The sequence below is a fragment of the Impatiens glandulifera genome, chromosome 5 (genome assembly GCF_907164915.1).
Source record: "Impatiens glandulifera chromosome 5, dImpGla2.1, whole genome shotgun sequence".
Taxonomy (NCBI): Eukaryota; Viridiplantae; Streptophyta; class Magnoliopsida; order Ericales; family Balsaminaceae; genus Impatiens; species Impatiens glandulifera.
Window position 1 is genome coordinate 50,079,304 of NC_061866.1, and position 27,103 is coordinate 50,106,406.

The 27,103-nt window shown below is 30.2% G+C and overlaps 3 protein-coding genes across 3 annotated transcripts; 2 read left to right on the top strand and 1 right to left on the bottom strand.

Annotated features, from left to right (window-relative positions):
• The first annotated feature begins 10,126 nt into the window (after window positions 1–10,126).
• Window positions 10,127–13,129, top strand: LOC124938613 (ferredoxin-thioredoxin reductase catalytic chain, chloroplastic-like). The gene is made up of 6 exons (XM_047479085.1): window positions 10,127–10,353; window positions 10,643–10,755; window positions 11,183–11,232; window positions 11,415–11,486; window positions 12,724–12,784; window positions 12,976–13,129. The coding sequence occupies exons 1-6, from the start codon at window positions 10,248–10,250 to the stop codon at window positions 13,018–13,020; spliced, it is 447 nt and encodes a 148-aa protein (XP_047335041.1). The 5' UTR covers window positions 10,127–10,247; the 3' UTR covers window positions 13,021–13,129.
• A 1,095-nt stretch (window positions 13,130–14,224) lies between these two features.
• On the top strand, window positions 14,225–15,973 carry LOC124938612 (RING-H2 finger protein ATL46-like). Its single transcript, XM_047479084.1, has one exon. It carries the CDS (start codon window positions 14,770–14,772, stop codon window positions 15,760–15,762), a length of 993 nt encoding a protein of 330 aa, XP_047335040.1. The 5' UTR covers window positions 14,225–14,769; the 3' UTR covers window positions 15,763–15,973.
• Window positions 15,974–19,753: 3,780 nt separating this feature from the next.
• LOC124940435 lies at window positions 19,754–20,573 on the bottom strand. The gene has a single exon (XM_047480953.1). It carries the CDS (start codon window positions 20,445–20,447, stop codon window positions 19,920–19,922), a length of 528 nt encoding a protein of 175 aa, XP_047336909.1. The 5' UTR covers window positions 20,448–20,573; the 3' UTR covers window positions 19,754–19,919.
• Window positions 20,574–27,103: the final 6,530 nt, after the last annotated feature.

The window sequence follows — 27,103 nt, forward strand, 5'->3', positions numbered from 1 at the left end:
AATATGTCACAACTCGGCAACTGGTAACGCTGAAGTCTTTTTTACACATAATGTATTGACTTCTTTGAAAGTGTTTATTAACTTCTTTGGTAAAACAGGTACAGAACGTTGTGGACTACTTCCAAACTATCGACCAAGGGATCGCGGATAAAATTGCTCAATTCCCGTTCAATGTTTTGAAATTACCTTGGCAAGACAGTTCAAATAAAACGGATTGCGGAATATACTGTATGAGACATATTCATTGGTACACGGGCGATACACCAAATTGGAATTGTGGTATAACGATAGAAAATGTAAGTTACATATTTTCACATTTCATTTGTTTTACAAATCTTTAATAACCGCTGAATTATAATTTCCTACAGGCAAGGGGAATGCTTGAAGCATTGCGAGTCAAATACACTGCAATGATCATCCGTTCAAACTTAAACAAAAATATCCAGAACATCTTAAAGAAGTTTGTAGACCTTTTAAAAGTGAAATGTCCTGAAACATATAAGTTGTATGATAACAGCAACTCTTAATTAATTTAGTACATTTTTTGTCTTCAATTATAATCATGTATAAACTAAGTTAAAACCCAAGTATAAACTAAGTTAAAACAAGTTAAAAACCAAGTATAAAATAAGTTAAAAACCAAGTATAAACTAAGTGGTTTTGGGACCCGAAATGGGTGGTTTCGGGACCCGAAAGGTTGTTTCGGGTCCCGAAATAAGGTGTTTCGGGACCCGAAAGGTTGTTTCGGGGCCCGAAATAGGGTGTTTCGGGACCCGAAATATGTGGTTTCAGGACCCGATATAAGGTGTTTCGGGACCCGAAAGGTGGTTTCGGGACCCGATATAAGGTGTTTCGGGACCCGAAAGGTGGTTTCAGGACCCGAAAGGTGGTTTTGGGACCTGAAATATGTGTTTTCGGGACCCGAAACGTGGTTTCGGGACCCGAAACGTGGTTTCGGGACCCGAAATAAGGTATTTCGGGACCCGAAATAAGGTGTTTCGAGACCCAAAATAATGTGTTTCGGGACCCGAAAGGTGGTTTCGGGACCCGAAATAAGGTATTTCGGGACCCGAAATAAGGTGTTTAGATTTTTAACTTGTTTTCTCTTGGTTTTTAACTTGCTTTAACTTGGTTAGACTATCTTCGTTAGAAATGAAAGGACAAGAATGATAAAAATGTAAAAATATTCAAAGTTATAACATGATCAAAATAAGTACTATCTTCGTTGAATGTTATCACCACACGCATGATCTTCGACATATACTTGAGAGGACAAAAGTGATGTGAATGATAATTGAGTTGAATGTGGATCATTCCATTGTTGTTGTTGTGTTGAATCCAAAACTGTAGATGTTGTGGCCGTATTTCCCTTCTTTTTTGATCTCGAAGTCTTGGAGATTTTTTCAATTAAAGATTGTTTCCTCTTTGTTGGTGGTCGTTCTCGACTTCTAACTTTCTTAGGAGAGTGTATCAAAATGGATGTAGCGGGAGATTGAAATGGAGATGGAGATGGAGATGCTTCTATGCTTTGGTCTTTAGATGCTTCAGTGCTTCCATGGTTAAGTGACATAAACTGTTCCATCAAGCCTTTTATTCCGTTCATCCAAAAAGAACAAGTTACTTCCGATTTTACTCCAACTTGTTGAACCTCTTGCATCAATCGAGTTAGACTATTGTGACGTTTTTTTTCTTCCACGGACATATCTGAATCATAAATGTTGGTGATATTTTGATACCCACGCTTAATATCTTTACGCCACTGGTCCATTATATAATACATTGGTACCTCATTCACCCTCATTTTTTTCAACACAGCCATGATATGTCTACACAAAATACCTCTGAACTCAAACAATCGACATTCACATTTCACATTGCAATCCTTTTCGGTGTAATGTACTTTGTAAGAAACATCTCTTAGATGTTCTCCATTAACCCCCAACATGATTTCCTCAACTCTAAATATAGAAACTGGACCTTCCTCTTCAATGGCTGAGATGTCGCACAACATCAAACCTCTAACTTCTACTTGAACCAATCTAAATATATCTGGAGTGTATAAGTTTTGGTATTGCCTTTCGAAGGCAAATCCACTAACAGTTGGTATCAAAGAATTAAACGATTGGAAATCCAATTTCTTTTCTCTCTCGATATTTCTCAACAGAGCCCTATCATATTGCTCGACAAATTGTTTGAGGGATGTTTTGGACTGCACGTAGTCATCAAAGAAGGCGTTCATACTTTCACTCCGTTGAGATGTTGACATCCCGGCCCAAAATTGTCCTTTGACATAAATAGGTATCCATTTAGATCTTTCCAAATATAAAGATTTCAACCAAACATTATCTTCCAACTGATAATCTTCAATTAGTCTATTCCAATCCTCTTCGCATTGTTGAATATTTATGGAATTGTATACAATGTTTTTCAGCCTCTTCTTTATTAGATGGTATTCATTATGGCTTCCAAGTTTTATAGGAAGTTTCTTCATTATATGCCACAAACAAAATCGATGATGCGTTTTAGGAAATACCTTCTCAATTGCAATCGCCATGGATCGACATTGGTCTGTGATTATGGCATTGGGAGGTCTATCATGCATACATTCCAACCAAGTTTTAAACAACCATGTGAAAGAATTTGAATCTTCACTTGACAATAACCCACATCCAAGCAAAATGGATTGACCATGATGATTAACACCAACAAACGGAGCGAAAGGCATGTCATAGCGATTTGTTAAATATGTTGTATCGAAAGAGATAACATCATGAAAATCTTCAAAGGCAGCCCTGCACCTACCATCTGCCCAAAACACGTTTTTAATTCGGGATTCCTCGTCCAAATCAATAAGGTAGAAGAAGTTTGAGTTCCTGGTTTGCATTCTTAAGAAATAATTAGTGAGTGCTTCAGCATCCCCAATCCCTAACCTCAACCACCGTGCTTCTGTAACGTAATTTCTACATGTCCTCTCATCGAAAGACATGTTTTCATACCCTCCAGCTTCAACTACAAGTGATTGAAATGTTTTGGCCACAGTTATTCCAGCTTCATCGTTTGTATCCAATCTCATCTTTACATTTCCGTCAATTACTTTGTAGGATCTAACATGACGTATTCTCTTAGGGCTTAAAGAATGGTTGTGCTCAAGAGAAATACTTGTTATCACATATTCCCCTTCATTTCGAACAACAACATTAATCTTTGCTTTACAATCTGTCTTCGTTATTGGTCTAGGCTGATGAAACTTGTTTTTTGACTTCGATTCTTTCAGAAAACTCTTGGCACAACCAATGCTGAAGTATTTCCTCTTACCACCTACATTTTTGCTCCCTAATTTGGTAATGCCGAATCCCGTTAAGTGGGCATATGATGTGTAGAATTCAAGAAGTTTTTCTTCGGAGGAAAATGTCATTCCAACACTAGGAATGTGATTGCAAAAATTAAGTGAAACCGTAAGAAAAAAGTCCATAAACCACTCATTTCGGGTCCCGAAACCACCCTTTTTGGGTCCCGAAACCACCCTTTTCGGGTCCCGAAACCAACAATTTCGGGTCCCGAAACCACCTTTTCGGGTCCCGAAACCACCCATTTCGGGTCCTGAAACCACCTTTCGGGTCCCGAAACCAACCATTTCGGGACAAGGAAGGACCCTTTCGGGTCTCGAAACCAACCATTTCGGGACAAGGAAGGACCCTTTCTTGTCCCGAAACCAACCATTTCGGGACAAGGAAGGACCCTTTCTTGTCCCGAAACCAACCATTTCGGGACAAGGAAGGACCCTTTCTTGTCCCGAAACCAACCATTTCGGGACAAGGAAGGACCCTTTCTTGTCCCGAAACCAACCATTTCGGGACAAGGAAGGACCCTTTCTTGTCCCGAAACCACTAGATCTGTTTAGGGTACCTTTCGGGTTCAACATGGGTGGATCTGTTCAGGTTAAGTTCTTCATCTACTGGGTTGTTCAAGTTCGGTGCTTCGGTTTCCTGAAAATTCAAACAGTTTAAATCCATAAATACTTATGTAAAATGTAAACCCTAGATCTGTAAAATCTAAACCCTAGATCTATAAAATCTAAACCCTAGATCTATTCAAAAAAAAAATAAAGATCCTTAAAAAGGATACCATGGAGAAGTAAATGCTGCCGTAGAAAGAAATAAATGCAGCCGGAGAAGAGAAATAAATGCAGTCGGAGCCGGAGAAGAGAAATAAATGCAGTCGGAGCCGGAGAAGAGAAAGAAATGAAGCGTTTCAGAGAGAGAAAGAAATGCAGAAATATGAAACCCTATTGGGTGAAAGAGGATATGCATAAACGTTTTAATTTTTTTTTTTTCTCTCTCCTAGCTGGCAAGACCACGTAGGATTCGTGGCCTTGCTTTCGCTAACCCTTCGTTGGGTTTATCATTCCTCTTTCTTATTATACTATTCTCCCTCCTTTCTTGTCTCTATTATAATATATTATATTATTATAATATAATATAATATAAATATATTATATTATATTAATATATTTTATTGATATATTTAGAAATATGTTATAATATATAATTTTATTGTAACAATATAATATATTTTATAGTTATTCTGTTAGTTTTTATATGTTTCTTGAGAAAATTCAAATTTATTATGTCGATTAGTCTTTGACCAACTAAGTATAAACGAATATGATTGAATCCCCTCCTCAACCGATAGAACGAGAAGTGTAATCGGGAAATTTTAATTTATAACTTTAATTTTAGGTGTTTCCGTGTTGAAATTATTGGAGAGAAAGTTAAAACATGAAGTGAATGATGAACTTTGAAGACTATTTTACATCAAGTTTCAATTTGCTCAACTATTTTGATTTTTTTAATTTATAATTTCACGTTATTGTATCGTTATAAAAACAATTTTACATATTTTAATGAAATTATTTCAATTTATTTTTAATTTATTTTTATAAAATTTTATATAGATTAGAATGTTTTTTAAAAATTATTCTATCAAACTTATTTATAAAATAACTAATACAAATTATAAAATATAAAAGTATATAATTAAATTATTACCGGTTAAACCGTTAGAAAAATAGGGAAACCAAAAACTGAACCATTTAACCGGTAAAAAACCGATTAATCGAAACCGCTAGAACCAGTTAACCAATAAACTGTTAAAATGAAACCGGTTAACTATCGGTTCAGTTGGGTTACCAATTTTCCGATTTTTTTCATAGTCCTACCTAGGTGTATACTCATATTACTTAGTAGGAATATATATTTATATATATATATATATATATTCATACTATAAATATTTATATGAAAAAAAATCTTACTTAGGCAACTAATTAGATGTACTAATAAAAAATTATTTAATCATACTATTATCGTATCAAAAATTAGTTTATTTAGTCTCTTTTAGTAATTTAATTTTTATTTTTAAATTTATTAATTCAATATTAATATTTTTTTCTTTTTTTCATTAACTAAATCAAATAATTTATTTCATTTTTTTAATTTTTATTATTTTTATATTAATTTTTCTTTTTTATTTAATCTTTTTTTTTTATTAGTTTTTAATTTTTATAATTCTTAAATTCTCATATTTTTAAAAAAATTTAACAACTTATTTATATATTTTATGTTTTATTGTAATATTTTTTTAAAAAATTTATTTCTTATTTATTTTAATATTAATAAAAATGAAATTAATAATTTTTTATTTAATTTTTATTCATAACTTATAATTGTAATAAGAAAATTGTTTATTATTATTCTTTTGGTTCGGTGTTTGATGAATGACTTGTTATTATTATCACATTCTTGATTATTAATTTATTTATTTTTGTGTTGTATTGAAGAATATTTATTATTAAAATGATTGAGACCAAACAATTTTAAAATAATTAATAATTAATAATAAATGTTAATATAAAAAAAATCTAAAATTAAAATAATTAGTGATGAATGTTTATATATTAATATTTAATTAATAAATACATAAATTAAAAAATAAAAGTTAACTATGGTTTATTAGAAGAGGTCAAATGAGCTAATTTTTTTTTATAGTAGGTATGTTTAAATGACATTTTATCAGTATATAGTTTAAGTGAGATAGTTGTACAAGTATATATACATTTAAGTGAGCTTTTCTTCTAGTTGTATTTTTTTTTTTTGGTCTGAAAAGTGTAGTTCTAATAGACAAAAAAAAAAAAAAAAAAAAAAAAGTCACGAATTTAAAATTCTCACCCCAAACGTTTTAAAAAAAAGTAAAAATAATAAACAACTCTGTTAACCAATAACATAAATTTTTCATAAAATAATGTTTATTTCTAAATTACTAAGTCTGAGTACATACATAATAATAAAAATATTATTACTAAATTATTACTCTTAAATCTATTAAAAATAAAGTTACTCCCTATAATATCGGGGAAATTTGACTAAATAACCTCAAAGATGAGGTTATTTGAGCTGGTGGTAAGTTACTAATTAAATTGCGTTCGTGCTCTTTTTGTTTTTTTTTGACGAAATTGCCCTTGTAGCGAAACGCTAAGGGACTTAGCCTTTCGCTAAGTGGTAATGTGTGAAACGTCCAGATTACCCTTACTATTTAATATATCACAGCCTATTTTTTTATTTCTTTTTTCTCCTTCTCTCTCTTCCCGCTCTTCTCCTCCTTCTCTCTAAACTGGGCGGCGGCAATCGGCGGCGACGGCGAAATCCACGACGATGAGCTCCACGACGAGCACAAGCACAGTTCCACTTGGTATGTTTATCCTATGATACTTCAAGTTTATTATTGATGTTTGGTTTATGCATCTTCGAATCTGTTGTTTAGGGTTTACTTTTCGTTTCACTAAGTGCTTAGCGTTTCGCTAAGTGCTTAGCGTTTCGCTAAGTGCTTAGCGTTTCGCTAAGTACTTAGCATTTCGAAATGGATATTTTAAACCTTATTTTTTATTATTATTATTATTATTATTATGCATTGTTAAGCTATCTAGAGATTTTCCCATCTCTTTTAAAGATTATACATAATACAAAGGATATGTTAAGCATTTTCAACCATTTAGATAATTTTGGATAAAGTCTGCCTGTTTAAAGTACATAGATATATTTTATTATTATGTATTTAGATAATCAAGAAACGAAAATAATAGAAATAGTAGATAGATGATAGATAATCTTGGACAAAGTCTGTCTGATCCTTTACTCCCTGTGTATGTACAATTTCACCAATCCCTTTACATTTTATTTGATGTTAACTTGTTTGATTTATAGAAAGAGTTAAGAACAGTAGTAGATAGATAAATGATTAACATTGTTGAGAATGAACTGAACTGAACTGCATGCAGCACTAAAGGTCCAACAGTGGTAGGATGGGATAGGTGGTTTCAAGGAGCTCATAACTCACGAGGAGGACGCAAGCGCTGGATTTGAGTTAATCTTCTTCTACTTCTTCCCCAATCCCCGTCAAGACATGGAGAAGTAACATATACATCATCTGGACAGGGGAGATTGAAGGAAGATAATTTGTTGTAATTTTTTAATATAGCTAGAGAGAAAGAAAGAAAGAGAGGTGGGATGTTGATGAAGTTGGTGTTTTTTGGCTTTGTAATTTTGGTTATAGTTGTTGTAATTCTGTCATTGTTATAATTGTCATTGGTTACTAATGAATTTGATCACAATTCTCTTTTCTTACTTCTTTTGTTTGTTTGTATATGTTCAAGTTTGGCTGCAATAATAGATGATGTTCTCTGCAAATAAATCAGATAATATTGTCATTACAGATAATGACGAGTTTCTTCTTTACATCCATTTCGATGAAACATTGATTTTAAAACACAATAGACTTTCCAATAAATGTTCTTTTGGAGTTTCATTGAGGCTGACGACATCTTGTTCCTAACTGTTGTTGCTACCTGCATTGTGGGGTCCTCCGTTGTTGGTAAACGAAACACGACTCTATGAACCCGAGGAAAGGACCGGAGCTTTTTGTAGTGTTAGCAGGAGCCCCGAAGCTTTTTGTAGTGTTAGCAAGAGCAAAGATTATTTGTTTATTTGTATCAATTACTGTAAATATGTACTTCACTAATAAACTATAAATACCTTTATAGGGTACCTCTTGAGCTTGATTATATTGGTCTCGAGGTACTTTTAGTATATTTCTTCACGGGTAACGATACTTGTATCAAAACCGACCCGATAGTAGGAATAAGGTGTCACGAAGAGTACCTCTTGAATCTTAAAGAGATCACGACGACTAAATCCCCATCATAAAATCACAGTTAATATAGTGATATATTTGTGGTTTGTTTTGGATATTTATAGTCTATTTTCTCACGTCTTACAATAGCTAATATACTTTTTAAGAGTAAACTCTAGAATTTGTTTTTTAATCATATATAAATGAATGTCAAAAGTACAGAAAAAAGATGATGAATGTCAAAAGTACTGAAAAAAGGAACATTATATATTAATGCCACAAGAAACACACAAGTTAAAACAATTATATCTACATAGCCAAGTTTAGTTTAGTTGTCTCTAGCAACCTTATAAAAAGAAAGAACATGAACTGTATTTGCTGCAACAAACAGCAAAACATCGTCATCATCTTAATCTTAAGTAGCATTCACATACACATAACTAATAATAATAATAATAATAATAATACAACATTCCCTCCATCCCGATCTAAACAAAGAGTCTTCATCATAAAGGCAACAATAAGTCGCAAAGCTCAGTATCTGTACTCATGGGAGTGATGATCTTCAAAAAATGGATTATAACTATCGCTCCTCATCTTTGACTCCTTATCAGTCTGCACCATATGCAAGAGATTTCAGTGAAATTTTCAATTAGTTGCATAAAACATTTTTTTCATACCATTATCTGAACAAGGTCTAAAAAAGAAACGTCGTTGCGGGGATAACATATAATAACAAAAACAATTCTTTACAACTAAAGAAACAAAAAGGTAAACACTTAGCGAAATGGTAAGCACTTAGCGAAACGGTAAGCACTTAGCGAAACGGTAAGCACTTAGCGAAACGGTAAGCACTTAGCGAAACGGTAAGCACTTAGCGAAACGATAAGCACTTAGCGAAACGGTAAGCACTTAGTGAATCTTCCCTGAAACGGAACCAATATGAACCAAATAAGAACAGGTTAAATCGAAGGGTTTGAAATGAAGATAAGATAATGGAAACATGAACATAAATCGAATTAGGTTAAAGTTTTAAATAAAGATCTTCTTCTCCTTTGTTTTTCGACCTTCAAATCCTTAGAATCTTTCACCTGCATGCAAAATAAGTTTAGGGTTAGGGTTTGAAATGAAGATCGTGTAAATAAAAACATAAATCGATTTAAGTTAGGGTTTGAAATCAAGATCATGTAAGTTATGCCGCCTCCGTCGTCGTAGCCGCCGCCATCAAAGAAAGAACAAGAGAAGAGAGCGAAGAGAGAGAAATAAAATGAAAAAATTTAAGTATTTATACTAAACCTAATCCACTTAGAGAAACGCTAAGTTCCTTAGCGTTAGCGTTTCGCTACAAGGGCAATTTCGTCAAAAAATAATAATAAAAAGACCACGAGCGCAATTTATTTAGTAACTTACCACCCGCTCAAATAACCTCATTTTTTAGGTTATTTAATCAAATTTCCCGAATATCGCTCTTAGTCCATTAAAAATAAAGTCCATACATTTGAGTTAGCAAAATTATATTAAAAAATAACTAAAATTTTTAGTTTAAATATATATATATATATATATATATATATATATATATATATATATGGTAAACTAGGTAAATAATTCATACTAAAATAGTAAAAATCTCCAAATCTTTAACTATTTTAAGATCTAAATTTATAAAAATATTTCATAACTAAAATAAGTTTTTATCTCTAATTATCTTAAATATTATACTATTTGATCTCACAAATATTTTAAAAAGTATGGTAGAATTGACACACACTTTGAATTGAATTGAAATTTGTTTAAATTTCAAAATAATTAAATTTGTTACCTCCTAAAAAATTTAAATTATCTTAATATTTCACCTAGATTTGAAGATAAGGTGGTAAAAATGATCCAGTTCTTCTAATGGTGTCTACTAGATAGAGACCGAGATCGAGTGGCTCTGCCGTGACCAAATCACCATCGCCGATATCCTCCACATCAAACGAGTGGCGGCTGAAACTCTAAATACACATATTTCAGATTCATCATCTTCTTCTCTCTCTCTCTCTCTCTCTCTCTGCATAACCATGAAGGCTCTTCAGGCATCAACCTCCTACTGTATTGGTATCGCTTCCTCCATTCCATCTCCAAAGCGTTCTTCCCGTCATCACAACAATAGAGTCTACGCACAAGGTAAATCATGTTCAATTCACTTCAAGCTTATTGCGTCGAGCTTAATTATGTCTACTTAGGTTTGTTTTTTGTACTCGGATCGCTTAATCGCTCTTTTTAAAGTATCTTACATGTTGCTAGATGAATACGGAACTTAGGTTTAGAAGGTTTGTTTGAGATTTATAAGAATAATGATATGACTTGACTGACAAATCAGTAAATGCTTTTGAAAGAAATGTCCGTTTTCTGATGAAAGGTGTTTATTCAAATGATTCTTGATGAATATTTTACTTGTTTTTGGTTCTTCCAGTTGAACCTACAGATAAGTCTGTTGAGATACTGAGGAAGTTCTCAGAGCAATATGCACGGAAATCTGGTACTTATTTTTGTGTTGACAAGGGTGTCACTTCTGTTGTTATCAAGGTAAATCATCTTCAACCTTCAATTTGTTTGTTGTCTTGTTCAACTCTCTATTTTCAGCAGTTGTTTGCATACTTTTATTATGTTTTGGAGGGTTGATCAATCTTGGACTTAATATCGTTCGCTTTCTTGTTGTAAATTGTAAGTTTGATCTGTTTTAAAATCATACATGCTTCCTATTCTTTCCCCTAAGTCCAGTTATCAGTTTGCATAGAGTAATTCATCTGTATCAATTGGTCGTTTTCTCAGTGAGAAATCAAGTTATTAGTATGGATAAAGTATCTGCCACTTATTGAGTTTGTCGAACTGATTGCATGACAGAAAGTGTTGATGCTACCCTGCCTTACAATTTCCTTTATATTTAATTTTCTGCTAAATATCCATGTCAGTTGCATAAATTGTGAAAGTGGCCTTTCCTCGATGCATTCAGGGATTAGCCGAACATAGAGATACGTTGGGTGCACCACTTTGTCCTTGTAGGTAAATGTTATGCTTTATCTTAAAAAAAACTTGTATATTAAAGAAGAAGAACGCAATGTGCCTTCATGGGTTACACAAGCAAGAAAGCAAATCAGAAAGAGGAAAAGAAACACTTTCATGTCAATGGTCAAAGCATTCTGTGGTATCCTCTGATTTCTCTGTATATATGACTTCTGGAACAGACATTATGACGACAAGGCTGCTGAGGTGAGCCAAGGCTTTTGGAATTGCCCATGTGTTCCCATGAGAGAAAGGTAAACAATCTCCATCTATTGCAATTGCTCATCTATCATAGACTTTCTTCTTTCTTTCCTACCAACACATAATAGAGTTATTATAGAATCATCTTCAATGAAAAAGTTCTCTGCAGACATTGTTAAGCAGAATTGCGTTTCAGTTTGGTTAGTCAGTTTCATAGCATCTTAATCCATACTAGTAGTTTTTCTAGTGATATAAATATATTCTTTTCTGATTTGGTAAAAGATTTATACTGAAATATATACCATGACTTTTGCCAACACAATGGAGGTATTAGATCATAGCAGATCCCAAATAATTAACTGAAGTCTTTGTAGTTTAGAAATTTTCTGGCATAATTTTTCTCAGTTGAAATGAGGTTTACTTTGTTCATATATCCTAAGCATGTCCAGTTAACTAGATGTCTTATAGCTATTATTGTGATTAAGTTGTTTTCTAAATAGACATCACAAGAGAGTGATGTGATTATCGATATTAACAAAAACTGAAATACCTTAAGTAGAAGGAATTGACCTCTTTCATCATAACTATATATTCAGTCTTAGAACACATCAAACTTAAGAATCTTTGTTTTTGTGAATCCCAAGAGGTTGAGCCATACTCTGTCTAATCTATCTTTTGCTTAAATCAAATTTCTGATTAGCTCATGAAGAGGAAGATTTAGAAGATACTATCCAATCATTGCATCTAGGTCTTGTTTGATGTGGGTTATTTAAGATTAATTTTGCACAACTTATTATTCAATCAACAATCTACTCTCATCAATCACATCATTCCAATTATCAACCAAAATACTTCCTATTTAAAAAAATTATAATAATGTTTTTGTTATTATTTTCACTCCTAATATCTTTTACCAAAATAACCCCCAAATAACATGATTTCCAATGAACTACATCAAACAAGATTGTTTGGAAAAAAACACTTGGTTATTAAAATAACCCAAGATTTCTTGTTTGCCACTTATTGGTAACATGAAAATTAGAGGTTAGTTTGATTCAGCTTATTTGCAACTGCTTATTCCCTCAAGTTAGTGTAGCATTTTATAAGCTGAATCAAACAATCACTAGATTCAATGAAAAAAAACTGTGTTCATGGAGTCATCCTGGCATTTATCTTGATGGATTAGACTTGCAGTTAAATGTTTCTCTTTATAAGGCTTATCTAAATTGGCTTTAGTTGTTACTGTTCTAATTTATGACTTCATATTGTTATTATTATTATTACTATCAGGAAAGAGTGTCACTGCATGCTATTCCTAACCCCTGAGAATGATTTTGCTGGCCAGGATCAGGTAAAATACATATTATTGTCTTATGATTTCACCAAATTCATATAAATTCTTGAACGACAATTGCATTAAACCATATTACCAAAAGAGCTTTCCTCGCCCAACTACTTATGCACTCTTTATATAATTTGCTTCACAGAATCACACACTACTGTCTCTTATACAAGTTCTTTATTTGTGATCATTCAATGCAGACCATTTCTCTTGAAGAAATTCGAGAAACAACCGCAGATTTGTAATCATCTTTTGTATTAAATTATGCACATGCTCTGAGCATGTAAAACTGGGGAACAATGTAAATGTATGTTTCTTTTAGTAATAACAAGTATGATTGCAACCTTAATAATATCTTATTATTGGTGGTGCAAAGCTTAATAATCCTTGCTTATCCTTTAAACCCATCTGTCTTTTTAGCTGGAAGTTGATAAAATTAGGTCTCGAACTTTATTCTCAAAAGAATGTCTTAAGTTAGTGTCGGGCACATAAAACGAAACCAACTATCTTTTTTATTATTATTATTATCTAGAATGCCTAATCAAAGAGATAAATTAGAAGGGAATTATTTATTCAGTTGGGTTTGGGCTGTCACGATGATGTACATGTAATTAACAGCTCATTCTCTTAATAGTCCATGCTGTCATGGCTTTTTATGCTTGAATTTGATTATTAAGCAATTTAATGCTCTAATTAATACTTCAGATTTATATTTTTTTTCTAAATTTGCTAATCAAATCAGCTAATTAAATTAAAAACTAACGTATTGTGATGTATTTAAATTAGGATCTCAAGTTCATTTTTGGTTGAAATGGGGTTTAAATTATTAGTTAATATATATTAATATTCTCTACTTTGCATGAATAAAAATTGATAAATTAAAATGAAAGTCATGTATTAACCCTTTTCAATAATAAGCTCTCATTTAAATAAATATATTCAAGATAACAGACAAAAAAAATTAAATGCAAGCATCAAATCTTAATAAAACATAGCAATAAATTGATACATTAATTATCAAGAATATGAGTTTATTTGAAAACTTATTCAATTCTTTGTTATTATCATGATGACTATTGAAAATAATTAAAATTAAAATTGAAAGTTAGCTTTTTCTCATTATTTAGTATAAGATTTCTTTCTGAATTATGAGTATCTATAAAAGAAATATTAATATTATTTAGGATAAAGATTTTCTTGCATATGTTAAGTTATTCAAATTATTTTTATAAAAAAAATAATACAAAGACAAGTCTCTTTTCAACTCTAGTTATCATGTTTGTCAAATTCAAAATATTATTATTAAAAATTGATTATTTCAGAAAATTAATTTTAAATGATTTAAATTGAAAGAATATCAAACCAAACAAGATCTGTTTTTGTCAGAAGAAAAGAAAAAGCAAATTTAGTTCTTATTATTTGTGGGTCAAGGAAGAATAAGATGATCTATTATTTATATGTGGGCCCAAATCAAATAAACCCAAGTCCATGTCTCTGGTTTTGACAAGGACTTGCACATGGCGCGTCAATGGCGAAAGCTCGTTCTTTTTTGCACGTTGTAACTCCTAAGCAGCTGCCCTGTTCTGTGCCACCATTCGTCTTTGTAATTTCTCCATTGATGGAGATCGGAACAGAAATCCAAACAATGAACTACTGATTCCGTCTTTCCAATTCTTACTCATCGATATCATGTCAATGTAACGCTAAAGGAAAAGGATCAGAATCGAAGGATTGGCAATTCCGTTTCTCTAGGGTTTCCGCAACAGCTTGAGATCTTCTTCTTTGATCGTGGATCATTCAGCAGTCAATACTACAAAGATTAGGTAAATTTTGATCGTAATATACATTGGCTTTTTCCTTGACGTCTTCTTCATAAAATATTGGTACAAAAAGCATCATTACAACTGACAAACAGAAGCAGACACATTCATTCGTCATAGAATTTGAATTATATTCTTAGATTGAGAATTGAGAATTGTCTAGATTATTGTTTAATGTTGATGATAAGAGATCAAAACCATGAGAAATTCTTATGGATTACACATCAAATAACTCAGAGAGATGTTATCATGGCACAGCCGCCAACAAATTCAACAACTCCTGGTGCTAAAATTAGTCCAGCAGTTTTATTCATTATAGTGGTTTTATCTGTTCTGTTCTTCATATGTGGTGTTCTCCACCTTCTTGTTAGATTTCTCTCAAGAAACTCGTCTTCTTCAACCCGTTCTGATGAAAGTTACCCAAATGGTTCGGCTCACGATTCCCTTCAAAGACAACTTCAACAGCTCTTTCATCTCCATGACTCCGGTCTAGAACAAGCATTTATTGACACACTACCAGTTTTCATGTTTAAAGAGGTGATGCATACTAAGGAACAATTTGACTGCGCAGTCTGTCTATGTGAATTCTCACAGAATGATAAATTGCGATTGCTTCCTATATGTAGTCATGCCTTCCATATTGGTTGTATAGATACTTGGCTTTTGTCGAATTCCAGTTGTCCTATTTGTCGTGGAGCAATTTTCGCTCCTGGCCTTTCGTGGGAAACACAAGTATTTGACTTTGATGATACCAGAGAAGATGAACAACAACAACAACAACAACAACAAACTGAGATTGCTAACAATGGTGGGGGAAATCAGAAGCCAGTGGAGATTGAACAAGAAATGGGGCCGGTTTTAGCTGTGAAGCTTGGAAAGTTTAGGAAATTGGATGATGTTTCTAAGCATATGTGTGAAAGTGAGACAAGTAGTAGAAAATTGGATGGAAGAAGATGTTATTCATTGGGTTCATATCAATATGTGATCAGTGATTCACCACTTAAGGTTTCCAAAGGGATCAAAATTGGCAGCCCTTCAACCAGTGAGGATTTGGAAGGGAAGAAGATCCGTAGAATCGATAGAAATGACAGTTATTCAGTTTCCAAGATCTGGCTATGGTCAAAGAAGAGTAAATTTGCAAGTTCTTCAGATCCTCAGAAATGGTGAATTGTGAAAATGTTTTCTGTTTTTATCATTTTTTTCTCCTATTTTTGCTGAAATTGACTCAAATTTGAAAGTTTTTTCAACTTACATATGTGTATGTTTTTATCTTTTGAATATCGGGATTTATTCATCAAATTGTTTGCACATTGGTTTTGCTTGAAGGCTTAGAGTTTATGATGATGGACTAAGTAAATGGAAAATGAAGGTTACACACTTGGATCCTAATAATTTTTTGGATACAATTCCAAATTATACTGTGTAATTGGTTGGGATACACCGAAAATTCAACCGTTTTGCAAAACCTCCCCAAAACGGAACTTTTTTTAGTCAACGTTGAGCCCGAACAAAATTCAGATACATTGTGTTTTATTCGAATCAAATTGGGGATGAAACTGTGTTTAGAAAATGCTTAAAAGGAAAGTAGGAATGGTATTTGCTTTTACTTTATCTCATTTTCTTTATATTGCTTTTGATCTCTCTTTTTGTTTTCCCCTGCGGTTGAATAGCTTTATTTGGAGGGAGGAGGTTCATTCTTTTGAGCTGTGACATGCGCATATTATCATGATGTTGTCTACAAATTTAAACATTGCTTTGATACTAATTAAAAATCAATTTTGCAAAAAGAATTGTTTTTTTATCTCTTAAGTGAAAAAATATTATCTAATAGACCAAATATCTAAGCTTTAATTCTCACTTAAAACTCGCCTAAATTAAAGTGGGAGAGCGAGGATTTGCGGCCACAAAAGACAAAATTTGTAGTTTTTTTTGTAAAGACTTTAATTTTTATTTTATTTTTGTATAAAGAAATAAATCAGTTGTTAGGGACTGAATACAATCTACCGTTATGATTCTTATTTTAACTTAATACGTTCTAAAATGATAGTGACATATTTTTCTGATTTCCGATTACACAGCTCACCAATTTGATCTGTAGAGCTTGTCCAGATTTCCGATTACACAGCTCACCAATTTGATCTGTAGAGCTTGTCCAAGTTGAGAGTCTATTCACCAATTCCATTCCTCAGGAAAGCGAGCTAATCAGCGTGGGCGCCAAAACCCAGTTTTCAGTAGCCTCTTTCCAGGCCTCTCTTTTTGGCGCGGATGCTTCCTTTCATTTTGTTTTACGAATCTTTTATCGCTTTGTCATTATCATTATCAGCCCCTGGTATTGATTCCTAGCGGACCCGCTTACTCGGATCTTGTATGGATATGGAAGGGTGCTTCTAGGTATGTTACGGGATTGTGTTAGTTCGCTAGAATGGATTCTTTGTCAAGTCATGAGGGTGTGGACACACTTGCGCGAATTCGGACGAAGCGGCCTTTTCGCGAAAAATAGCCGGTACGTTTCCGGCTTACAATGATTCAAACGGACGGAACGGAGGCTCTTTAGAAGCTTGAGACAACGGAGGTTTCTAAAGAAAAGATCAAGACGAGCTCAAGGATATTTGTACGCAATTGGAAAATTGGAGTGTCCACATTTGATATCAAGTGACACAATTAATACCTAAGAATTTAAAAATCAATTGTATGTCCATTATTACAACAAAAATAATAAATAAATGAATAAAAATAGGGTTACCTAATAAACTTAACATTTAATTAAGTCAATTCAACAATTGTATTAACTAAAAAAATAAATAATAAGACTGTATTTAAATACAACCAATTCATTTTTTAAAACACAATGGTTCTAACTAATTAAGCACCACAAACATAATATATATATTATATACATATTTTGACAAATCTAACAATAAATATAAAAAAATCAAATGGGGGCCATAGTGTGGGTGCACAATGATAGGGTAATATGTGTTAATTGGTTTCTTGTTTTTGTAACCTTGTTGTTTTTAATTAATGACTTTATTGTAAGAAAATAAAAACAAAAATTCTTTTCTTAATGCCCCATTCTTAATTTGATATTTGTTGTGGTGGTGTGAATGGTCATTCACTTTGTCACTGTCAACCTTTTATTTATGTCTGGTTTGATTTTGATTTATTTTGAAATAAATTTATTTATTTACGAAAATATTATTAGATAAAAAGTAGTTTAATTTTTTAAATGAGATGAGGAAATATATATGCAAAGATTATCCAATGATTGCGGTGAACAACTCGGGCTTGGTCTTTGAGTAAGTTCGACAAGTTCTTGGGGGTAGGGTAACCCATTTTTAAAAAATAGTAAGATAATTTCTTAAATTTGTTGTAATTTTAAACATAGAGGGTTGTAGTTTAGTGGTTCAAGATAAAGATTTTAAATGAGTTCAAATTTATTAAAAAATTATTATTTTAACATTTTTTTAAACTAGACTTAAGGCAATAAAAAAATATTGATATTTTTTCTATCGGGGCTAGGGCAACCCAAAAGTTAAGGCCGACAAACAACTATATAATTAATTATAGAGATAATTGAGAGCCTTAAAAACTTTATTTAACTCTCTCAGATGTAATATCGAGACAAAAATCTAATGGATTAATATTGGTATGTGATATTTGTAGTTGATAGTTATCTGAGTCGAAAATTTTTAACATAGAAATTTATGATGTATAATTGTTTCAAGTTCACGATCAAATCATCGTGAAAAGGAATCATTTTAATAGAAAGATTCACTCATTGTTATCTTTGAAAATAATGTAGATAACTTTGGATGGGTTATCTAAGCAGTTTAGGCACTATATCATATGAATTAAAAGTTTATTTTAATTCATTCTCATCCTGTAACGGCTTATTTGGTTGGGACAAAATCACTAAAGTTTTAGATTATTAAAAAAATATTAGATTCATAAATAGCACAATTCTAAGTACAACATGTTTGACTAATTTTGTAAGCTACTTATTGTAATGTTGAAAGAATACTAAATAAATTTTTATTTGTTTTTTATTCAATTTATTGTCAGTTTTATTTTGTAAGTAGTCTTAATTATGATGACATATTTTAATCAAGGCCTGCCTTAAAAATTAGATTGGAGGTGCATTAACAAAATTTGGGGCCCATAAAAAAAATTATACTAATTAAAATTTTCAATAAAAATAAAATATATACTTATAATATATAAAATTTTCATAATATATATTAAAAAAATTAATATAATTAATAAGAAAATATTTAATTAATTCATAATATATATAATTATTAATTAATAATGAAAGTTGGGGCCACCCTTAACAAAATGATGGATGCATAATCTTCCTGCCGGGCCTGGTTACATTTAAATTGCATCTTTTTCATTCTATTCAAAAAGAATAATAATTTATTTGAATTATTTTATATTAAAATATCTTAAATTTTTTTTTATTGAAGTTTCAATTTATTGATTTGTGTATCATGACTCGAAGTTTCAAACTGGAACCTGGTTTGAGATGGATTGTGAAGTAACATTGAGTTGAAGACCGGCCTAGGGCCCAAGGGCAAAAGAAAAAAAAATGCAATAACAAAATTTAAACATAATTTTTTTCAAAATAATTTTTTTTTTAAACATTACCCACAACATATATTAACATAAACTTTAATCAACTAAATTAAATTATTTTTTATTAATTATACTGTACAAATATTATATTTAATTAAGTTAATATAAAACATAAAAAAAAAAATCATTCACATTAACTATTTAGTTGATTGGGAATTGGGAATTGGGAATGATATTACCCGCTTTGAAAACCCAACTCTAGACAATTTTTTATTTTTATTTATTTAAAAACTATTTTTTAAATATTTTTATTGAAGTATTTTAATAATATTTAATTATTTAAATTCAGTTTCACAACAGACTTTATAACTCTATAAAAGTTTAAAGGATTTTTTTTCAAAAAAAAAATGAGGTTTACAAAGAGGTACTTTCTTTTAATCTTATAAGTCAATATCATAGAAAGTTAAAATAGTACATTTAATCGTTCTATCAAATTAAATTTTTAATAAATGAATGTGAAATAAAATGTAATATTAATAATAATTAAAATATTCAATAAATCCAAAGAAAATGATTATTTTGCTAATGAAGATTCAAAAAAGAATCTAAAATACATAATAAAAGTCCAACACAAAGTGACATCACTGATGACGATCTCATAAAAGACATTACTCCACATGGAACCCACTCTCTGATGCATCTGACAAAAATCGACGAAAATTAAGCGCCGCAAATGTCGGAAAACCCACTCAGGTGGGGCCTCCGCCGCCGCTCGCCGACGGAAATCTTAGAACGGAAGATCCCGGAATAGCGGCGTACCTAGACGAGAAATCTCGAAACAAACGATCCTCGTCTTCATCGAAATCACGATTATGCCCTCCCTGAGCATCTTCGAAGTTGAGCGCGTAACTCATTGGATCATACTGGAATTTCCCCTGTTTCGTTGATGATGATCTCTTGCTGAACTTGCGTATAAAAGTTTTCCATTCGGGTCCGGCGACCAGCTCCGACCATTCTCGTAACTTCATGAACGCGTTCCGGTACCATTTCTCCTGATCCTTCTCTTTTTCCGACGGGTTTGTTGTTGTTGTTGTTCCTGGTGGGATTCTTTCCCATCCACCGGAATTTGATCGGTAGGAGTCAAAACAGGGGAACCAATGGAAACAATTGTTCTGTGAGAAGAGATTCTGTTGTAAATCTTCGTCGGAATCAGCAGCAGCAGCAGAAGCATCTTCATGGGATGAATCGGCGATGATTCGGGGATTGATTTCTGCCATTGTTGTTAAGATAGGCAGAGGCAGGGGAGGAGGGAAGAGGGAGTCCGTAATTTTCGTCTCTTTAGCCACCCTCCACCTCCTCTTCTCTCTCTCCAAACGGAATTGGATTCGTTTTATTTCTCTTTCTACAATTAATGTATAAATATGTATTATTATTGTTATTATAGCTGTTGATTGTCAATTGTGATATTTGAAATAGCTGGAAATCGTGGCGGTTGTTCACAGTTGTCTTTTCTCTCAAGAGATTCTTTCTTCTTAATTCTTAACCCTAATCATTACTTCTTTAATCTTCTTCTCAATCAATTTATTAATTCAATTTATATTTTTATTAGAATCTATATATAATTATTAATTTTTAAAGTGTAGTTGAGATTTGATTTAAGAAAAATAATAAGTTGCTATCAATTAAAAGTATTTTAAAAATAATAAATTAAATATTTAATTAATTAAATTGTGATGTTAAATATTAAAAATATATGAATCAAATATATTTGTTTAACCAATGTGGGGTGTAAGGTTACTAGATTAGAGGTTCATTCGGAAATATGGGATGAGATAAGTGAGAAGATAAATTATTTTACTAAAGTAAATAAAATTTGGAATAAGAACGTTTTTATTTTTTATTTTAATATACTATTCTTGATTTATTAAAATTTTAAATATTAAATACATATTATTATTTTTATTTTTATTAAAATTTATTTTATTTATATTATTTTTTATTTGTGTGCATGGCACTATAATCTTTCTAATTTAACTAATAATTAATATTTTTTTTTAAATCAAACAATGCCTTACAATGCCGGCCTAGAATTGATTTGTGTCAGCTATATTAAAAATTATACATCTAACCAAAAAAATGTTAAAAAAATTAATAAATTTTATTATCTTAATTATTTTATTTAATGAATTGCCCTAATCCTGTTTGCTGGGCCTTTCTAGTGTGTAATATATTTATGTCATTAGTCAAGTTTAACAAACATGGGTTAAAAGTTAGAACAATTTTCAGTTAGTCAATTCCAAAGGTGGAGTCAGGATGAAAAATTATTTGGACCTGACTCTAACTTGTATCTCAGATTTAACTTTCTATGCTTCGCTTTTTTTAAATAAAATTTCCACGATTATTAGAAATGGAGACTCGTCATGCACTCTAAATGCACACGCTTGCAAAGTGAGTCACCGAGTGCTTTCAATAGTTGTTGTAATCCGTAATCTGTCATTTTGTTTTTCATCTAAAGACTATGCATTCAGTACTTTGTCAATATAACAAGGATATTCATTAGATTATCAAGATATTCAACTTCCCTATTATGTGGTGAAATATTACATCCTATATGAGCATCTATCACCATCATTAACTCGCTTTCAATATTTGAATCAATCTATTGTAAATGTAGGTTTTTGGGGTTGCTTATGTTCAAACAAGAAACATGGGAAACAAAAAGCAGCATCTTTCAAAAGAGAGTATTCTAACCAAGTAAATTTCTTAAACCAATGACTTAAGAACCGTCGATTTTGATTTCCAAATTTGGTCGGCGGGTACTCATCCTTAATAGGTTGATATGACCCCATCTTGATATAAGCTCATCTAATTTCATCCCTTTGATTAAAAAGATATTTCCATATCGGAATACGTAATGCTGGATCAAGTTTAAGAAAATTTACATCAACATCAATTCTAGAAGATTTGTTAGGTTCTTGAGAACCAATGTAACTATTTTAACTTGATTATTAATATTAATTTATATTTTCTTATACATTTTTGAAATAGTTTAAAATTATGAAATATAAAACACTATTATTATTTTAATTTTTATATTTTATCCTTATAAATAATTTGTATTATTAATTATATTGAAATAAATAAAAAATAATGTATAATTATTATATAAATATAATTTTAAAATAAATAATATTATTATATGATTTACATTATTTTATATATAATTTTTATATTTTATTTATATAAATAAATCTTATTTATATATTAATTAAAATTTATGTATTATTATAAATATTTGTATATTAAAAAATAAAATATTAATAATAATTATTTTATAGATAAATTATATTTTAAAATATAATAAATTAAAAGTGGGGTCAAATTTAATCACTTAACCTCATTTTCATAGTTTAGTTACATAGCTAACTGGACTAAGAGTCACATGTCAAATACATATATAAAATATTTTAATTATAAGATTTTAATTTGGGTGAGCCCACCCTGAGCTATGCATGGCTCCGTCCCTGGTCAATTCTATTTTATCAACTCTAAAAACTATTTCTTTTTATGTTTCTTCAAAGATTTTTTTTTTCTCTAACAACAAAATAAAAAGCACAATCAACTAATAATAACTGATTTATTATTTTTTCTTGAAAAAAAAAGGTCTAGAACAGCTCAAATATAATAGCTTTAAAAGATATTAATCACTTTAGTCATCTTCATTTTTAGATAGATGCTTAATTTATATATAGTTTAAAAGATATTCATCCTTTAGTCATCTTCATTTTTAGTTAAATGTTTGATTTATATATAGTTTAAAAGATATTCATCACTTTAATTAGTCATTTCATTTTTAGTTAGATGTTTAATTTTTAATATGAACAATTTAAGTTACGTGTTAGTTTTAAAAAATTCAAAAGTAATATAATGAATTATATGAAAATAACTGAAATTGAGAGTTGGAATGGAATTAGTTTAAACAATAAATATTATTAAATTTATTAATATATACATAATTAAAATATATTTCATAAAATTATTTACTTAAATTAATATCTCAATAAAATATTAAAAATATAAATAATTTTAAAATATCATTTTGCCCGAACACAGATCTTCTAAATTGGGCCACTGTGTATCTAACTACCTATTATGAAGCAAATTATAAGAATTAATTAAATTGTAGCCCAACCAAAATATATGGGCCGGAGGCCATTAACATATCTTCTCTAGGGACTAGCTAAGATGCTAACACTATTCATATTTCAAGGACCAATTTAATAGTTATTTATTAGAAGAAAAAAAACTTTTTAATGTTATAGTTATTATTATTTTTTCTATTGGAGGATGTTGGTACCCATAATTTTTCCCACTTAAATCAATGTGTTTATAGGAATTGAAATTTACAAATTTAATTTATTGAGTATGATTGTTTTCATTTGAACCAAGTTTAATTTATATTATTCAAGTTGTCACAAATACAAACTTTTACTATAAAGCATCATAAAATATACAAAATGGAAAAGATTATTGAAAAAGCAATAAATAAACTAACTGAGAATGAAAATTCATGGTCATATATAAATATGTAGGGTTGTTAAGTAAAAACGAGTTATAGATAAGAGATAATAACTATAAATTGCATTAATTTCTTTGTAGAATAAATTCTAGTTAAAAATGATATAAATTGTGTCTTGTTCACTTGTTTCTTTTGATTCAACTACATAGAATTTGTCATTTATTCTACTTACTAAAGTAAGTTCAATATATAATTATGTCAAAGTTTTTAGTATAAAAATAATAAGAAATATTTTTCAAATAGTCACATTGTATTGGTCAATGTTTTTTAACTATTAAAAAATGTATACTAGTTCACATATGGATGCAACAAAGGCTAACGCAAGAGAGTGTTTTTAGTCAAGGGAGTTGATAATTGCTATTGTGGACTTGAGGGGTTTGGTATGACTAATTCTGTTTCATTAAACATTTAATTAATTATAAAGTTACTTATACAAGTTATATTAAATAATAATTATTTATTTCAAACTTTTTTTTTTATAAATTCAGTAAAATTATTTAATTGATAAAAAGTTTTATGTAAGGATTAAAATGTATCCCTTATGCCTTTGTTCTTTTTTTTTCATTTTTTTTTAATTTTTTAAAATTTAAAAAGAAAAATATTATAATAATTTGTTATTATTTAAAGTAGGTGATGATTTTTTTTTTTGAATAAAAATAATTAAAAATGTATTAATATAATAATAAACTAAATGATATTTTATTATTTTTTTAATTGTGTTTATAGATTTTATGATAGAATCGGAGTGAAATTGAGGCGGAGACACAAATACCATTCATGTAATTCCATCCTATTTAGTTTTGGGAAAAACCATCTCAAACGGGACAATTCAATTCGATTTTTTTTTTAATGAATTAAATGATTGGAATAATGAGAAAAATAGTCAAACCGAAAAAGACCAACCCAAAGCCACACACTCACTCACTCATCCAAAATGATTTTTTTTTTATTAATTTTGATATTTAAAATATAAAGTCGGTTAAACCATAAAATTTAATAAAAATAAAAATAAAAATAAATTCCAACACCTAAGCCACACACTCACCCACAATATTTGAAGATGTAGCCAAACTCCACCCAACACGCACCCCACCAACAGAAAAACACATTTCATCTATTCACTTTTTTTTTTTTTTAATTAATCCGAAATTTATTTAAATTTAACATGACTAATTTTGTTCAAAACTATTTATATTGAAAAATTGAAGTAAATAATTTAAATAAAAATGCATAATAGTTCTCTTTCGTGGATACTACTTACATGTTTGAACTTTGAATTTTGAATAAGAATTTTACTCTTTCAACTCCCATCTCCATAGTCAAGCTCTCTCCTTTCCTATAAATATATATCTTCTTTAATTAGCCTTACAATTCTCACATCTCTCTCTCTCTCTCTTTCTCTTTCTAAACAGACAAACAATAAATCATGGCAAATCAATGCAACAAATCATATCTCTTCTCTGTTCTTACAATCTTGTGTTTATCATTAATGATAATCTTCTCACCAACATCTTCCCATGCCCGCCCATCAGGATTCATTCATGAAAAGAGCCTTGATTGCAGCTACGGCCATGATCATGACATGAAGTTCATGAGCTACAGTCAATCTCGGTCCAGTTCTGTTGGATCTGACAAAAACAACAACAACAATGACCTGTTAAAAAAGGTTCTTGTCCTCCGAGGAATCAAGAATTCCGGCCCAAGTCCCGGCGAAGGACACTCCTTTCTCACCGGAAAAAACAACTGATTCTTCATCATCATCAAGAATATTCAAGACTTTTATAATTTATTTTATTTAAAGCAGAGATTTCAATAGTAGTCATTCATTTGCTCTGCTATCTAGTTTCCAAAAAGGATTCCACTTTTTTCATTTGAATATTGTTGTACTTGTATAGGAAAGGAACTTTTTCTCATAATATTTTGGGTTTTTGATAATTAATGTAACAATAATTATGAAAGTGGATTAATGAACATTTCTTATTTATTTATTAAGCTATTGTGATTCAATAAATAATAATAATAATATATAATGGTTTGTTTTTGACTATTGAATTTGAATGTTGAGGTGGAGAGAATTGATTTGACTATATATAATGGTTTGGTGAATGAAGCAAAAAATGATTTTAATTTGTTAGTTGAACAGACATTGAGAGAAACTTGAAGAAAAATTAAACACACTAGTATGCAAATTTGTCAATGTCGAAATTCCATGGTTTGAGAAAATGTCAATTATGTTATCTTACCAAACCAATTTTTACATTTTTCATAATAAATAATTGTCCATGTTTCAATCGCCAACTACTCTTTTTGGTCTCCTCATTTGCACACATTTTCCCTTTTTCCCATCTAAAAATAGATTGTTTTTACACTTGTAACATCAAATGCAATATTGCTACCATAAGTTTTTTTTTTCTTTTTCTTTTAAAAAAATAACATTAAACACAAAAGATTAAGGGCATGATTTCAAAATGAAAATAAATTATAATAAAATATATAAAAGCAAAGAAACTTGATTTAACTTTCAAAAGAAATAATTAAATTTATTTTGACCTGAATTACAACTCTTACTCCCCAAGAAAACATTAAAAGTCCATAACTTGATTTGACCGGAGAAGTAAACACTAAACACTACACGAGTATTAAAAATTAGATTGTTTAGGGATTATCTGAGTAAAAATATATAATATTTTAAGTAATAATTTAAATGACTTGTAAATTAAATAATGAGTTGGTTAAAATTAATCTAAAATAACCACGTCAAATAAATTTATTTTCAATAGCGAAATATTCAACACGCGAAGCATACTGGGTCATGGCCAACATATATATCTTGATCGGGTCAAAGAAAACCAATTACATAATTCCAACCAAAATATAAAATATAAATGGGTCATGTCTAACCCGACCTACATTGAGTCATATTAGACCCTATATATATATATATATATATATATATATATATATATAAACCAAGACACTAAGGCAATTTTTTATTTTTTTTATTTTAACTAGAGGGCCTGTTTAAAAATAATTATGGATTCTCAATTTAGTTTTAGAATGAGAAATAACATTATATTTTTAAATACATGTCTAAGCTCAATAACTATAATTATTGGATATTTGTAAACTCATCAAATTTATTTTTTTATTGGCAGAAAGTTAGTATAACCCAATGCTATGATTTACTTTAAAAATTATTAGTTATATATTATTATTATTTTTATATATAACTAAATATAAAATTAATTTAAAAACAATAATAAATAAATTACACTAAAAATAAGTTATATTTACAAAATTAATTAGATGAGTTATAAATTCACTTTATTTATGTAACATTGTAAAATCGAAGTA

Bases quoted from the DNA above. Each gene is read 5' to 3' on its own strand.
- LOC124938612 (XM_047479084.1), top strand. From the start codon at position 14,770: ATGTTGATGATAAGAGATCAAAACCATGAGAAATTCTTATGGATTACA.
- LOC124938613 (XM_047479085.1), top strand. From the start codon at position 10,248: ATGAAGGCTCTTCAGGCATCAACCTCCTACTGTATTGGTATCGCTTCC. The intron at 10,756-11,182 runs GTAAATCATCTT...CGATGCATTCAG, and splicing joins TCACTTCTGTTGTTATCAAG to GGATTAGCCGAACATAGAGA. The intron at 11,233-11,414 runs GTAAATGTTATG...CTTCTGGAACAG, and splicing joins GCACCACTTTGTCCTTGTAG to ACATTATGACGACAAGGCTG.
- LOC124940435 (XM_047480953.1), bottom strand. From the start codon at position 20,447: ATGGCAGAAATCAATCCCCGAATCATCGCCGATTCATCCCATGAAGAT.